The sequence below is a fragment of the Pelecanus crispus genome, chromosome 2, assembly GCF_030463565.1.
Source record: "Pelecanus crispus isolate bPelCri1 chromosome 2, bPelCri1.pri, whole genome shotgun sequence".
Taxonomy (NCBI): Eukaryota; Metazoa; Chordata; class Aves; order Pelecaniformes; family Pelecanidae; genus Pelecanus; species Pelecanus crispus.
The window spans coordinates 51648848-51664422 of record NC_134644.1 but is presented as its reverse complement, the minus strand read 5'-3'; the positions used below and the strand labels follow the sequence as shown (position 1 = coordinate 51664422).

At 37.9% G+C, this 15575-nt stretch overlaps 1 protein-coding gene across 1 annotated transcript in view; it reads left to right on the top strand.

Moving 5' to 3' along the window:
• Positions 1–508: 508 nt before the first annotated feature.
• Positions 509–15575, top strand: part of MYRIP (myosin VIIA and Rab interacting protein) — a 225131-nt gene continuing 210064 nt past the window's right edge. Inside the window, 1 exon segment of the mRNA XM_075705727.1 lies at positions 509–618. Within this exon segment, the coding sequence (XP_075561842.1) occupies positions 509–618 (110 nt within the window).

The following is a 15575-nucleotide window of genomic DNA, read 5'->3' as shown; positions in this document are numbered from 1 at the left end:
AAATAATTTATCTTTTGCATTTCTTTTTAAGTTGGGGGTGATTTGCTTTTGGTGCATGGACTTGAAAAATAATTCTGAAATGAATCATTCAAGTTGTGCCAGGGGAGGTTTAGATTGGCTGTTAGGAAAAATTTCTTCACCGAAAGGGTTATCAAGCACTGGAACAGGCTGCCCAGGGAAGTGGTTGAGTCACCATCCCTGGAGATGTTCAAAAGATGTGTAGACATGGTGGTTAGGGACACGGTTTAGTGGTGGACTTGGCAGTGTTAGGTTCACAGTTGGACTTGATGATCTTATGGGTCTTTTCCAACTTAAATGATTCTATGATTCTGTGATATTCTTCTCTGATTTTTATGGCAGCAACTTTCTCTTTATTGGGCAGATGTGCCTGTGACTTCAACATGCTTGGGAAAAATATCACTGCTTTCAATTTATTTTGCATTTTTTTTTTTCTGTTTCTGATTTCAGATATTCCTCATAGTTACTCATATCCAGGACAGAGTACATAATGGGGAGAAAACTGGATCTTTCTGGCTTGACTGATGAAGAAGCAGAGCATGTGCTCCAGGTGGTTCAGCGAGATTTCAGCCTTCGTAAGAAAGAAGAAGAAAGGCTGAGGTAAGAATAAAAACATGATTAAAAATATTGATCTCTTTGCATTATTACAAACTAGTTTTGGGGGAAACCGGAGAACACAGCTTTTTCGTGGTATTCTGTGCATTACTAATCATTCCTATCACAGAAGCAACAAACATCCAAACTCCTCCACATGAATTCAGTTATTGAGTAGTACTTAATTCCTGTGTTTAGTCTATACTGGCCTAAATCACAACTATGGTCTCTAAATCATTGGTGTATGTTGCCTGGATAGAGGCTAAGTAGTGGTTGACTTTAACAGAAACAGAATTTTATGTTAAGAGAATTTTTTTGCTTGCTGTAGTCACTTCCTTTTATTCAGAAGCTTTGTATATATGGAAACATCTGAAGGTGAAGAAGTTCAACCCATCTCTTTCCCCCAGAATAATCAATGGGACATATTATCCCTTGTATTGAGAAGTTAACTTTGCTTTCAGTAGTTTGTGTACAAAATGATTGCAAGCAGAAGCAACCCAGAAGAAAACAAGTGGAACTTGTTGCAAGGTAACTTTCTCAGCCCAGGAACTTCGATATGTGACAAGGGGACTACTGACAGACACTTGAATTAGTAGATGCAATATTTTTCTTGTAGTTTCAACAATATTTCCTTGAATTATTAGGTCTGATTTTTTTTTTTATTGCCTCCTTTGAACAAATCATTATTTATTCTCTAGAATAGTCTGAAGTCTCTATCTATAGTTGGTAAATGCACATTCTCTTACTGTACTACTGGTATCACAGATATTATCTGTTTCTTTATCATTTAGCATCAAGCTGAAGTCAACAGAGAAGGAAGATTACGGAAATAAACACAAAACTAGGCATATATATTATGTGCAATTGGAACTGCGAGGAATCCTGTCTCTGTCAGTTTTCTGTTGCTATTTTCTGAAATTACTTGGAACATTAGGAACAAGAAAAAAGGCTTGCGGCATAGGCCTAATTCGGTTTTAGCATGCTGTGCAAGTTCTTACTTGGGTTGATAGAACAAGCTTGCCACAGGGAGGAAAGACTAGATGAGGATGGCACACGGATTTTCTTCCCCCCCCCCCCCCCCCCCCCCCCCCCCTTAGTTTTGCCGTGGGTTGTACTGGTTATTTTTCGTAGTTTTTCACAACAAAGCCAAGAGATTCTAGAAGCAGTTTAAGGAGGGTGAGTGCGGGGGCTTTCTCTGGCTTTTTTATGTGACTGGTTGTATCTTGCTGGAGCAAGCATATCACAGTTAGCAAGTGCTGGGGCATCTTGCCTATTCTATGCAACTAGTTCCTATAGTGAGAGGAGGAGGGGGAAGGATGTAAAGCATGCCCACAGAAAACTGATCGGAGAGCCTGGATAGGTGAACTTTTCGCTGATGTTTGTGTTTTACTATTTCACTGCTGAAATTGTCCATGAGACTTGATAACTGAATGATCACAGCTAGAAAACTGGTGTGAGAAGGGAGATAAAACACTGGAAAGGTAGGAGAAATGCACGGACTCAACTCGGCTTATATAGGAGTATGTAAATTTTTTTCTCTTGAGTGGAATTCATGCCTTTTACAAGTATTAAAGTATGTTACAGTGCTGTAAATAATGAACCATACTAACAAAGTTCTGAAATGTAGGCTGATACTGAAGATACGAATTTAAGTAATTTTAATGACCTTAAAGATTGTCAGTGATGTTCAAAGCTTACTTCTGATTTAAAAGCTATGACTCTTTCTTTTTTTTTTTTTTCTTTCTTTTTTTCCCATTGGGCTACTCATGTGGTGGTGTAGGTTTTGGGGGCTGGGGGGATTGGTTTGTTTGGGTTTTTTGTGTGTGGTTTTGGTTTTGTGGTTTGTGGTGTTTTGGTTTTTTGGGGGTTTTTTTGTGTGGTGTTTTTTTTTTTGGTTTTTTTTGTTTTTTTTTTTTTTTTTTTTTTTACAAAATGCAGAGTTAAAAGGAAGGATGTAGCAACACATCTTTTTGTGTTACTACATAATAGTAAATGTAATCGTATAAGAAACTTAGACCTTGCTATAGGTTAGACTTTTCACCCTGTAAGAAAGCAGATTAGTTCTTTTGTCTGCTTTGATGTTCTTGGCTCTATTGCATTTGTTTTTAGAAAGTTATCAACCGGCAAAGTCTACAGTATAGTTTCACTTCAGGAGTATTGTCAAGCTTTGTAACATTTTTTTTAAGAGAAAAAACTTGAACATATATTTTATATATTAGACTGCTGTTAATGAATTCAAAACCAAGTTATATCTGAAGGTAGGGTTTTTTTTTTTCTTCCTGTAGTTAATTCTAGGTGGCAACATTAGTCTTTGGATGGAACAGTTGAAGCTTTCGCGTGTGATACTTTCTTAAAATAGGGTTTCTGTATAATTCTTCATACCATAGATAGTTTTATTTTTGGGGTGTTTTTTCCCCCAAGGATTTAAGTAGCTGTTTCACAGATCTCTCTGGGATTATTCCCATTGGTAGCAATTATTTCTAAAGATCAAGAACTACTTAAGGTAGTATATGACGGATTTCCACTGTATCAGGAGAACAATGAAAGCTAAGAAAACTGTAAGTGGTTGATGGCTTCAATTTTGCTTTGTTAGCAGAAGCTGAAGAGTTAAGTAACATACTACAAGAAATGAGGTTTATATTCACTCCTAATAAACATTTTTAAGGTAGTAAAGTAAAATGGTAACTCTTTAAGAGCTAACATACCAATGTCTAACATAACAATGTGTTTGTTACATATTAATTTATTTTTCTATATTCTGTAAACAAAATGACGTAATGAATGCGTGGAGAAAAGTCATACTGATCATGTGCATTTTCTGCTGCAAAGCTGTTTTGAATCTCTCTGCAGTGAGAATTTTTAGCAGTGGTTCTCTAATTTAAATCTTTCTCCCAACTTTATGCTAGTGTTATCAGACAGGCTGCTCTTATACATTCTGTGAAAAAAAATCAGTTGGCTAAAAATAGTAAGATAACAATAAGATAACCATATGTAAATAATTAGTGATTAGTGTGGTTGATTTATTATGCCTTACTACTTCATATCGGTTCAGCTTCTTTTTTTGCTATGGCTCTCAGCCTGATATCAGATTAATAATATTTACTGTTCTTTGTTGCTTGTTCTCCCATAATCTTTCTATTTTGATTATGTGTTGGTTCTGTTCTTTGGCAGTAGTGTTATGTTTTTATTTACTCCAGTGTTAGTGTAATCATCCAGAGTCATTGAGGCTAAAATTATAACACAGGCTTGTAAATAGATGGGCTTGATTTTCTGTGAATCAGTTGAAGTAGGCAAACCAGGCAGATCTGGCATAATTAGGAAAGTGATTGGTTTGAGTTGCTTGGCGTGTGTGCTCAGGACTCGGCTGCGGTAGCACAGCCTTGTGTACGTCACCTCTGCCACAGAAGCTCTGTAGGCTGTCTCTGGGATACTGGGACACTAATAATAATAGCTGGCTTTTACAGCAAGTTGACTGGACACCATAATGGTTTGTTTTCTCGTGGACAAATTTATGTTCTTAATCTTGAATTTCAGACCTCATGCATCTGCAGAATGCCAGCAATGGGGAAGATTGGACTTTTGAGGGTTGAGCTTACAACATTTTGCTGTGTATAATGTCTTCGTCATATCTGCAGTTTGTGGTTTTTAGGTTTGGGGTTTTTTTTTTTAAATTCTTTTAAAGAAATGGCAGAGGAGAGCTTACAAGAGCTTACAAGGCCACATGTGTGTTTGTGAGATAGGCCTCTTTACATAAACAGATGTGTAAAAGAGATTGCTGCCTTTTGTTTCCATTTACTGCCTGTGTATTCAGTTTTCCAGACTGTCTAAACCTGCAACTGTTTATTCGCCTGCTGTGGGCAAAATCAGTTCCACCTTTGGTTTTGTTTTTACAGTTACCACTGTATTTATAAACATGCTTGTCCATCTGTTTCATGTCAGGAATGCTGAGAAGTCAGGGTGTATTAAATAAGTGAAATTATCATTTTACAGGAAAAAAACGATGGGTCATCTTATTGTGGTAGATGTTCTCAACCTGTTACGTTTTAGCCATGTGGACAGGTTAAAAGATGGCTGTTCTGATTCTGAATGTAACATTCAGAATGACTGCAAGGGAGAAAAGTTAAAGGGTGGGAAAGGGAGCAGGCATAGAAAGGGCTCAGCAAGCAGATGCTTTACCTGTCAGCAGCTACTTTGCCTTAGGAGGCTGTGGCCTAAATGACTTACACCATCTTCCTATAACTGTTGGCTATCAAAAGTTTTCATCATCATGGTGAATGCTGAATCAGCCATTTGTGTGGTGGTATTCTAGTGATAAACCTTAGAAACTGGCATTGGGCAGGGATGAAAAATGTTTCCTTGTAGGGAACATAGTTCTCTTTTGTTTAAACCACTGCTCTTAATCACCTGGGAAAATGTATTTACAAGGAAAAATTACTGACATTCTGGTACCACATGGACATGTGATCATAACACGGTAATCACTTAATATAGTTATGTGGGGTCACTAGAACAGCACAAAGGAAGTGTTGAGAGCTGACTGCCCACAGGCAGAAACATCACCATGTTTTGTCTGACGCTGTGTCTTTCATAGCTGGGTTGGTGAATATCAGGTTTGCTGTCTTTATGTAGTCGCGTTTGCAGTTGCAGTAAAGACAACTTTACAGTGATTCATGATCAAATCTCCAGCAGTGCTTTATTTGCAGAAAAAATGAGATGTGTGTGTGCTCACTGGAGAGCCCTCTCCACTCTGGTGATTCTAATTTTCTTTTAGCCAAAGAATTGGTAAGGGATTATAGTAGAGCCTTGTGTAGAAGATGATGAAACATTGTAAATTAAGAAAGTTGCTTTTGCCTGCTCTCTTCTTTCTGCTCCTTTTGCATCGTAGCCCATTGCAGCATAAGTAGACTTGTGAAGAGGCTTCTTAAGAAACAAATTCTGATACCTGACAAAACCCAGAAACCAGTTTGACGCTTTGGCAGGCTTGTATCAAATACCTTAAAACAAACAAAAGCAACCAAAAAATGCAGTCTGTCTTCTCGCCTCCAAACAAAGTCATTTTAAAGCTGTTTTCCTAGTGAGGAAGGGACAGGAGATTGGTCTCGTCTCCACAGGCTTCAGAGTTCCAGCAGATGAACTTCCGATCAATACCTTACTGCTCAAAGTGATTTCATAAGGTCAGCCTGCCTGCCCGTCACCTGATGAACAGTGTGGTGAGAGCACAAGGAGCATTCCTGTCCATTAGTCTGATTTTTTTTTTTTTTTGTAGGAGGTGGGCACTGTTCTGGTTCCTGTGCCTGCTCATTAACTCCTCAAGGGATCCAGAGAAGGAGGCTGTAACATGCGACTTCATATCCCTGCTTCTGCCAGTGAGGCTTGAGAGTAAGGCCACGCTGCTAAGGAGAATGGCTAGCGCTTCTTTATGGGCTGTCCTGACACACATATTCTCTTACCTGTGATAAAAGGTCTTAGAGTGGTTTACTCCTTCTCTGAGAAAGGTACTCTTTGCGATTCCCACATTAGCACAGCTGCACGCTTCTCCAGTACAAGGCTCTGCTGAGCTGTCATAAGTTTAGCACTCATCTGTCTAAACTTAATTTTGAGTGCAATGAATGATTCATCAGAATCATAACTGCAACTTAATGTTATTTTGCTACTGCTTTGGCTTATAAAAAAGGTTTAAAACACATCTAGGGCAGTACCGCTGTTTCCTGGAAGTAAGGCTTCATTAACAAGATTAAGAGCAAGACATCTTTATTTATAGATTATCACCAATTTTGTTACATAATGTTCCAAGATGCAAAGAAACCTGTTTCCGAGCTCATGCAGGCTGTCAGGATTAAGAGTTGTCACTAACTTCATCTGTGTACTAGGTGCTTTACACTGCTACTGTGTAGCCCTCTCAACAGCAGTGTTTAATGTTTTAACAGCTATCCCTTAGCTGTGTCCTCGGGTCAGGATAAGTCGCTTATCAAAAAATAAGATAGTGACCTGGATGAATTCTGCATGAAAACCACATAGCTAATGTGGTGGGTTGGGTTTTTTTTTCCCTGCAGAGTCAGTAAGGATGCACTTTAAAACGCATTTAGAAACTGTCACTAATTTCAAGAAACATTGATCCAAGTGTGCTGTGCTGCTTGCTGTCAAATAATGCTGTGTTTGGGGTTAGGCAAGGAAGTAGGTATCTCAGCAATGATACAGCATCCTACTTCGTGTGCAGTGCAACAGTGTTTAATTTGGAGTCCTCCTTTCTATGATTTGCCCAAAACTCCCTGCCCTAGCACCACAGGGTCCTGGTGCAAAGTTAGTGCGTAGTTTCTGCTAACTCAGCGTTGGTCCCTACTCCACCTATAAGTGATTGCAGTTGACAAGAGGGTAGGATCTAGTTTATGCTTTACAGGAGGGAAATCAGGGCACTGGAAAGAACCTGGCATTAGAAGCAAAGAACTTTCAGCTGTTTAAGTTATAGGGTTGGGTCCAAATTTTTTCTGCCTAGAAGAGGAAAAAATGCCAGGGTACTTCCAAAGAGCAGCTTATGCTTAGATCCTCTAAAACCAGTTCTGTGCATCTTGCTTGTGCATGCTTGTGTCTATAATGAGAACCCACTATGACTGTCCTTGTTATTTGACTGCCATATAGATGCTATAGGAAAAGCATGGATGGAACTTCTCAACAAGTTATTTGGCAAATTTGACCTTATTCCCAAAACTGTCATTCTTGGATTTTATGCCAAGTGTTTTAATACAGGCAATTCCAGATATGAGTTTCGGCTTTTTAAAAATGTATTTACAAATGCAGTTGCAACTGAGAGGAAATGCTGGTGAACCAAGCATGAAGAAACATAAAAGATGATGCTTATGAAAAGGTGCAAAAAGAAAAAGCCTAATTTTAGGGAATATTAGAGAAATTTGTATAGAAAGAAATGTCTGCAGCTAACATTTTCAATATTGGACAGGCCATGGGAGGTGTAGCTGAAGTACAGTCCACATACATGGTGCCAAACTTGCATGACCTGTGGGTAAGTATTTAAAGGAAGCAGTATGATGCTGCAGAGATGTTATAAAACTTACTGCAGGCTTTTTTGTGGTAATTTGGTCTTCATCGTGAGTTATGACTAATCAAATTAATGGCCATAGTTCAGCTAAAAGGAGTGAGTGTGCCTAGTGATAATGAATAGCTACAATGTAAAATCAATATTTAATCTCTGATATCTTGTGTATGAAGAGTCTAAGCTGTTACACATGACTTGTAGGAGTCTCAGTCTCTCACCTGACTAGCCCCGCAGTGCGGGCAAGGGATGTTCTCTTGGGCATGGACTCCTGTCTGTACTATTTAGTCATGCTGAAAATAGTTGCTGAAAATGTTAAATCTTAAATGCCTTTTGCAGAGAAAGTGCTTGAACTTTTTTCTGAAGAAACAAGATACTAATCTTGTTAAATATGTTACTCTCTATTAATTTACCAAAAACCTCTTTATTAAAGCTCAGTGTTGTTAGTTCATGGGAAAAATGTACAGATATTCATGGGTTGATAGAGCGAATAGTTCATGGGAAAAATGTACAGATATTCATGGGTTGATAGAGGGAATCTGCTGAGGGAAGAGGTTAGTGGGGAAATTTGAGGGTATTTGGGTTACAGGGTATTTGAGGCTTTATCTGAATGCCATCAGTTTCTGGATCTTGCCTTGGGCATGAGGATGAACCACATGGACCTCTTGAGTTCTGTCCCCCATTGCCCTGTGAATTCAGAGTTGTTGATTCTGTAGAGGTTAGCTAGATCTGGGAAAACACCACATTGAAAGCTGAGCGCATCTACTGTGTGTCTATTATCTCTTTATCGCTGTACTGGACTAAAATGCAAATATATGAACAAAAAAATGATAATTTTCTAGTCTCATGTAAGCACTGCTGGGTTAATAATTAGCCTGAGAGAAAAACCCATCATCTAGCAGGTAATCACTGAAACATTCAGCCTTTTGGTAAAGAAAACTTGTTTTGTTAGTAGGAAGGTGGAGAGTTTGGACATCCTCATGGACATTAAATGAGATGGGGTGCTGGAGAGCAGGAGAATAGATTTTCTTATGAGGTGCTTAGCCTTTTTTTTGAGTAACCAGGGAGTTTGAGATATGTGTGAAATGGATGGGTCAGTGTATGTATTGTGCTATCTAAAGTAAAGATTAAGGTTTTTTGAAAGGGGAATGATAAGTGTCTGATTCAGAATCTGATGCTTCTGAAGATGAAAACTGAAAGCAATAGTGCCTGCAGAGGTGACTTTCCAGGAACCAATTTAAGTTGCTGGGAAGAATGTGAAACAGCACAAGTGTCAGGTCCTGGACAGTTGAATTTCAGGGTCTTGCTCCAGAGGAGAAAGGTCTCAACAAGTTATCTGTACCTGGGAAGTATTGATTAAATCCAAAGCTGGAAAAGCCAAACAAATACTGTGCACTGGGACACCCACCTCCTGGATACTCTTAACTTCATGGGCTTGTTTTTATGACAGCTATCAGCTGTTACTGTAGTGCTTGAAGTCAGTTAGGGATTGCTGCAGTTAAAGAAGTGATTAAAAGGTCTGTGTATATGCTGGATGAAACCTATGGCTTTATTGGAGGAGTGTGTGTTTTACCCTGCTTAGGTAATTTTACAAGTCAAGATCTTGTACCAACTTGCAGTTATTACCTATGCAAGCTTAAGTCTACCTTAAGTTTTGGTTTCTCTATTCAGGTGTTACTACAGTAGTACAATTAGTAGTACTTTCCCAAGTTATGGTAAAACATGTAAATAAACATGAAAAGAAGGGCTGCATAATGTAACTTATTCAGGGTTTATTCTTCACATTAGATTTTATAGTGCAGGGATGCTCTAAATGCATTTCCATACAACATTCATGAAGCTGTAAACAATATGTGTCAAGTCTTACAGTTTTGGAAGAAGTGTTGTATTTAAAATGTGTGTGTGTGGGGGGGGGTGTTATGCCAGAAGGGAACGGTTTTACTGCAAGTTTCTATAGCAACATGCTGTAGACCTGTCCTTGGCTGCATCAATCTGGACGGATCTGTGTGAAGCTGTATGACTTCCTATGTTAAATATACTCACCTTTTGGTTTTCAAGAAAATAAGAGATACTGCTCATCAGTTTATCAATCTGAAATATGACTTGTCATTTAGATTTGAAATTTGACTTGTTAATACTTTTTTCAGAAACATGCATTATGGAAGTTTAAAAGTACACATTTAAGAAACACTCATGTCTGTGAAAGGAAGAGTCTTCTGCTTCTACGTACAAAGCAGTAACCATTCTTAAAAAGTATTATAATATTTCAAAGATACTAGATTTAAGGAAAATAATATTGACTGGAAATTGGATTTGCTGATGTTTTTCTTTCAAGAGGAAGTATTGTTGGTGAATCAAGGGATAGTTTTTGCCTTTGGCTACTTATAGAATTTCCATTCTCTGTGTTCTTCATAGACAATGAAGTCTCTTTGGTCTTTCCTGTGGCCAGTTCCTGTGCCCTCAGTTGAGGTTAGGACCAAGAACAGCTGTAAGTAGTGGCACGGGAAGGTGGCAGAGTGGAAGAGGGCTGCCATGAAGCTGAGTTTCCTTTGTGGACCGAAATGAGTTTGGAGCTGTCTCCTACTTAGTCTGTGTTTTTAATTATAAAAAGGTGCATTTTAAATACTTGCTGATATTTCCTTTCTGAAGAACTGAAAGCGTGTCAGAATCCACATGGCAAATAAATGTTCAGTGTGTGGAAGGAGCACTTAGAGAAGGTAAGGCCACTGTTTTAGAAGGAGTAAAATGAGCATTTTGTTCGCTATGCTGAAGCTTAGGGAGTGTGCCGCAGGATCAGTCTCAAACTATTGAATCAGCAGAGGTGAAAATGAACCTTAACAAATTGCTGTGGTGAGTTTGTATTCACCTAACACCTCAGCCTTCTGGTTCTTTAGAACTCTTAATTGTCATGTGCAGCTTCCTACTTAAAGCTGTGCCAGAGGAATGAGCTGTGCTAAATTGGATACCAGTTCTTAGAAGTCTGTCCTGAGTCCAGTAACCTGTGTCATAAGAAGTTCATGGAAAGATAGCTACTTTGTAAGTTAAGGTTTAATAAAACTAGTGACGGATGCTTTACCATTCTACCTCATTCCAAAATGAACCATTGCAAACTATGATCTGCTTGCTTTCCAGAAATGTCACAATGTGTAGCTAGAGGGGAGCTCAATATTTAGTGTTTATAAGCATGTTCTGTGTTTATGGTGAGTTCAAAGGACTGCCAGAGAACTTTTGGAAGGGAATGGTGCTGACTGAGTTAAGAGGTGTATGTTAGAGATAGCTGATCTTTGTTTCACAAATGGCAAAATTCTCATCATTTTTCTTTGTAAATTAAATTGGTGAACATTTTCAGCTAAAGGAAAAAGGGGTATGCATGTGTGGGAGAATTCCAAAGATGTCAAAACACTGTTTCAATGCTTCCAAAGTGTTGTTTCAGAAATGTCTTTGGAGATACTTTCTAACTGTAACACTTTCTAACACTTGTTGGTTGCATGTGTGAAATAAAATGGATTTGCTTTTGTTACCTTTGTGAAAATAATTTAAAAAAGGAGTAGTAGTATAAATTAACATGTTAAAGTTTTGCATTTGTAATATTTTAGGCATGCAAAAATTATCAGCTGTATCTCAGCTGAGGGTGGTATGCAAGTTAATATACCACAACGTGTTGCGGTAATGGGTGCTACCTAAGTACATGGTCCTACCGTATGATAAATGTGAGCCAATTATAATTTACCCTTGAGGTGTATGGTAAGGAGCTTCATGTTTGCTTAGGGGAAGGAACTAACATATAGGCAGTTACTACAGAGTCATACTTTTCACTGTAATTGTTGTTACAGGGTAAGTTGTTAATCTGCTGTTGCCTTTATTTGCAGTTGGTGTATATTCGGCTCTGTGTCTGATGTTAGAGCAAGTCTTTGAACTGCACACAAGAGAATTTTTTATTGGAATGAATTATAATTGGTCAATATATTTGCTTATGTCTCTCTTCCTTTATTGCTTTAATCCTTTAATTCTCCTTCTAGTTGTGACTTAAAGTTCTCCTGAAAGCAGCTGAACTCAAACATACTTTCTTTTTTCTTTTTGCTCTATGGTACTTAATAAAATTTAGAATGGGTAAAATAATTTGACTATTACTGTTGACTGCTATCCAGACTCCATGGACAAAAATATATAAATGTCTCTACAAAGGTTGTTTACAACAGGATTAGTATTTTAGAGAATCATAGTAAGTCTTCATTAATGCAGTTCTTCAGTGTATTACAAAGTTGCAAACCTAATACAGCCTTATGGCAAATTAAGTGTGGTTCTTGATACGGTTTGGATTATAATTTGGCTAGTAAATACTGGAGGATATAGGCTGCAAATGGTGTAGTGTTTCTGCAGCACTTCCAGCTTGAAAGGATGTTCTGAAATTACCTAGTTTTTGTGAAGCGTATTGGAAATGAAATCATTTGGAAACAGCACAGAACTCAATGTTTGCATCTCAATCAAAAGAACTTTAAATTGAGAAGCAATTAAAAGAGAAGCCTGTTGGAGGTGGCAGGGATTTAATCCAATTTTTCTGCTGTTCAGAAACACTTTGGGTGAGACTTAACAAAAGAGTGCCTAATGTTTCTCTTGGCTACTGTAGCATTTGTCAGTGAGGGTGGCTGATTATGTGCTGGCGGCATCTCCTCCTTTTTCTCCACTTGGTTTTCATCAATGCGTGATGGACTTCCCGGTTTTGCTCTGAGCATAACACTAGGAGGGAGGGGACCATTGTATTGTGACAGAAGACCTGTCATTAACAGGAGGGCAGTTCCTTAGTATTGCCACTGTGGTCCTATGGTTTTTATATAGTTCTTGAACCTGCAGGAGGTGATGAGTGTCTTGCTTCTGTTTTGACTTTTATTTTCCTGTTTAAGAAAATGAAGACACTTGTTTGCTTCTAGTAGGAATGTTGAAAATATGATTAATTTTATAGGGTTTGTTGTAACAGCATCTAGGCTGTCAGTCATCCTGGAGGTAATCCTGTGGCCATCTTCCATTACCTCGGTCACACAAAAGAATGTACCTGTCTTTTCAGTTGATGTCGCTTCAGTTGATGGCAAGATGTCACCTGTGATTCTGTCTTTTGAAAACTTTATTTTAACGGATTGTGGACTAATACAAAAATACTCAAATACTTGTATGACAGGTATGGGCTATCTCTTGTTAGATAGGAGACTGTAATCTAAATAATGTTGTCACTAGTGAAGAAATCTATTTCGTGCCATAAGATACCATTTGAAGTTTCTATATACCTCATAAATATTGCCTGTTGATTTATCACTATTATATTATTACAGGTAGCTGCATTTAGCACATGAGTAGAATGTGAATTTGTGTTTCATATATAGCTAATTGGTCATCTAGGTAAAGAAAAATTTAATTTTACTGTAAATTAAAATTACTGTGAATTTGTAATTTGTCCCTTTATTTTACACGTTCCGGTTCTTGAGAACAGTTCTTTAATGCTGAGATAAAATCTAGTTAGCCAGTACGATCTGTGAACTGACAGTTGTTCTATGGTAGGTGGTGAATCTGTGTAAAACTGAGTGGCTTTAAGTTCAAAAAGGAGCTCTTAAGCAGTTTATCAGTCCAGGACTGATGAACTGTCTGTGTCTGAGCAGGCAAAGTACAGTAGCCTGATCATTGTTTTACCTTCTGCCATCTGGACTTTCATTTATTTTTCTCTGTAAACTTTGATTTTTTTTTTATTATTATTATATGAAGTTATTTATAATACTATTAGTATATTATAATATACTAGTAGTATATTATATAATAGAATACTAATCAGCACAACCACACTGGCAAAGTATGCTTTCAGAGTGACAGAGCAGGTGAGAAATTAGAGGAAAAGCAGCCTTGGGAATAAGAGGTTTATAACAAGTTGAACATGTCCCTTCATATTTGCCATTAATACAGGCTAGACTTAGAGCTCTCCAAAGATACAAACTTAAGATTTGAAAAACTAGCCTAGAACCTCTAAGTGGCCCAGTTTCAGAGAGGCTAGATGCTTAGCCTGAATTAACATTCATGTGTTTGGAATCGTATAAAACCAGAGAGTCTTTTGGATGGCAGTTGTGTCAGCCAGTTGTGACAGGTTTTCCTGGCTTAGATTACATCAGTTGTCTGTAAGTAACTGCTGGAAGGTGGTTTTAATGTTTTGTAGTGGTTCTAAGGAGGAATAGCCTTTAAATCCTTTACACTTGCCAAACTCTTAATTTAGTTCCAGGCTGGTATTTTTATCTTGTTGCATTCTGGATAAAAATGCGGACAGAAAATACATATTAGTAGCACAAGAAGGATCAATTTTTTTCTTTCTAATCAACCAAAATATTATTCTAGTCCTTAGCACAGTCTATGATGACCAAGAAGTGTTCTCCTGGCCAGCAGTTCGCTCAAATTTAATTTGTCTTCAATCAATTGAGGAAGCAGTTCCAGGCACTCTAGAGCAAAGCCTTTCTGCCCTTGGGTAATGTAAAAAGATGCAGCATCCCATTTAATCAACTTAGGGCTCAGTTTCATAAAAGAAAGGACAGCAACTCCGTCATCACCTGAAAACTGAAATTCGCTTTGTGTACTTTTCAGGAGTACTCTGTTTTGGCCTACATTTCCCTGGTTAAGTTGAAAGCGTTGGCACTTTTTATGATAATGTAGGTTGTTTTTAAAATTTCCCTCAGTCCCATGTTTACAATGGCTGTGTTAAGTAAGGTACACCTTGGAAGTAGTAGTGACTCCTGCTAGAAATGGCAATTGGAACTGTTGAGATTCAGCAGTTAAGCAGTCTTGCAGACTATTGACCAGGTGTCTACATTAAAATGTTCTTCTACGCAAACAGTCCTGGCCAAACAACACATACTTTGAATAAATTAGCAAAGAGGATAATGTTGCAAAAGGAGAATGTGGCTGTCTGATGTCATCCCTTTGAGCAGAAATTATGATCTTAAATGTATATGTTATCTTGGTATTGCAGGCATTGCTGCTTTAGCGCAATTATTAACATTAGCATTAATTACCATTAATATGATGAGTAAATCAGCAGTACATTAACTGTAGTGTATGCAAACAGGCAGGCATTTTGGAAACAGCTGTGATGCTTTTTTCATTCAGTATAAAAATCTTCTAATACCAATGTTTACTGCAGAAGAGTAATCTCAGAAATTTGGCAGAGCATTTCAGGCATATCTTTGGTGTCTCCACATTTAACTTGCTTAGTGTGGTGGTATTTTCCTTTGATTAGTTTGCTTCAGCATTATACAACACTTTGTAATGGTGATTGGGGTCATCTGAGACAAGGGAGATTGGGAAAAGAGGAGGGAAGAAGAAAGAATATCACAGAAGTCACAGTTATCTGGTGAAATCAAAGGCTGATGTTCCCTTTATCCTGTTTATGTTCTCATCATTTGGCTGCCTCTAGTATGGTTTATGAATCTAGCTCAGTTGGCTTTGCATGGATAAAACTTCTCTTCAGTATTATAGATTTCTTTCTTCACTCACAAATGCTTTTGTTTTACATAACAGCAGTTAGCACGGAGGATTTAAAATCAAGACTTGGTCTCTGTCTTTCTGAATAGTAAAAACCAAACAGTGAGGCACTACAACTCCAAGAAACATACGTATTTAAGTCTTTGCATTTTGGGAATCTGGTCCTATCTCCCACCTAACATTGCAGGTGCCTAATGTAGCAAAACTTGAGACTGAAACGTCTTGCCATAGAGATGCTAATGGATATTAGCTTTCATGAAGCAGTCAGAAATTGGGTGACAGAAATCACAAATACTGTATCTTTCTATATGCTGCCAATCTTGGGGGAAAAAAAACCCATCCTTTACAGATATTTGTGATTAGAAAATATGTCATGGGTTAGGAGTAGTTATATTTGAATGTTGCTGTT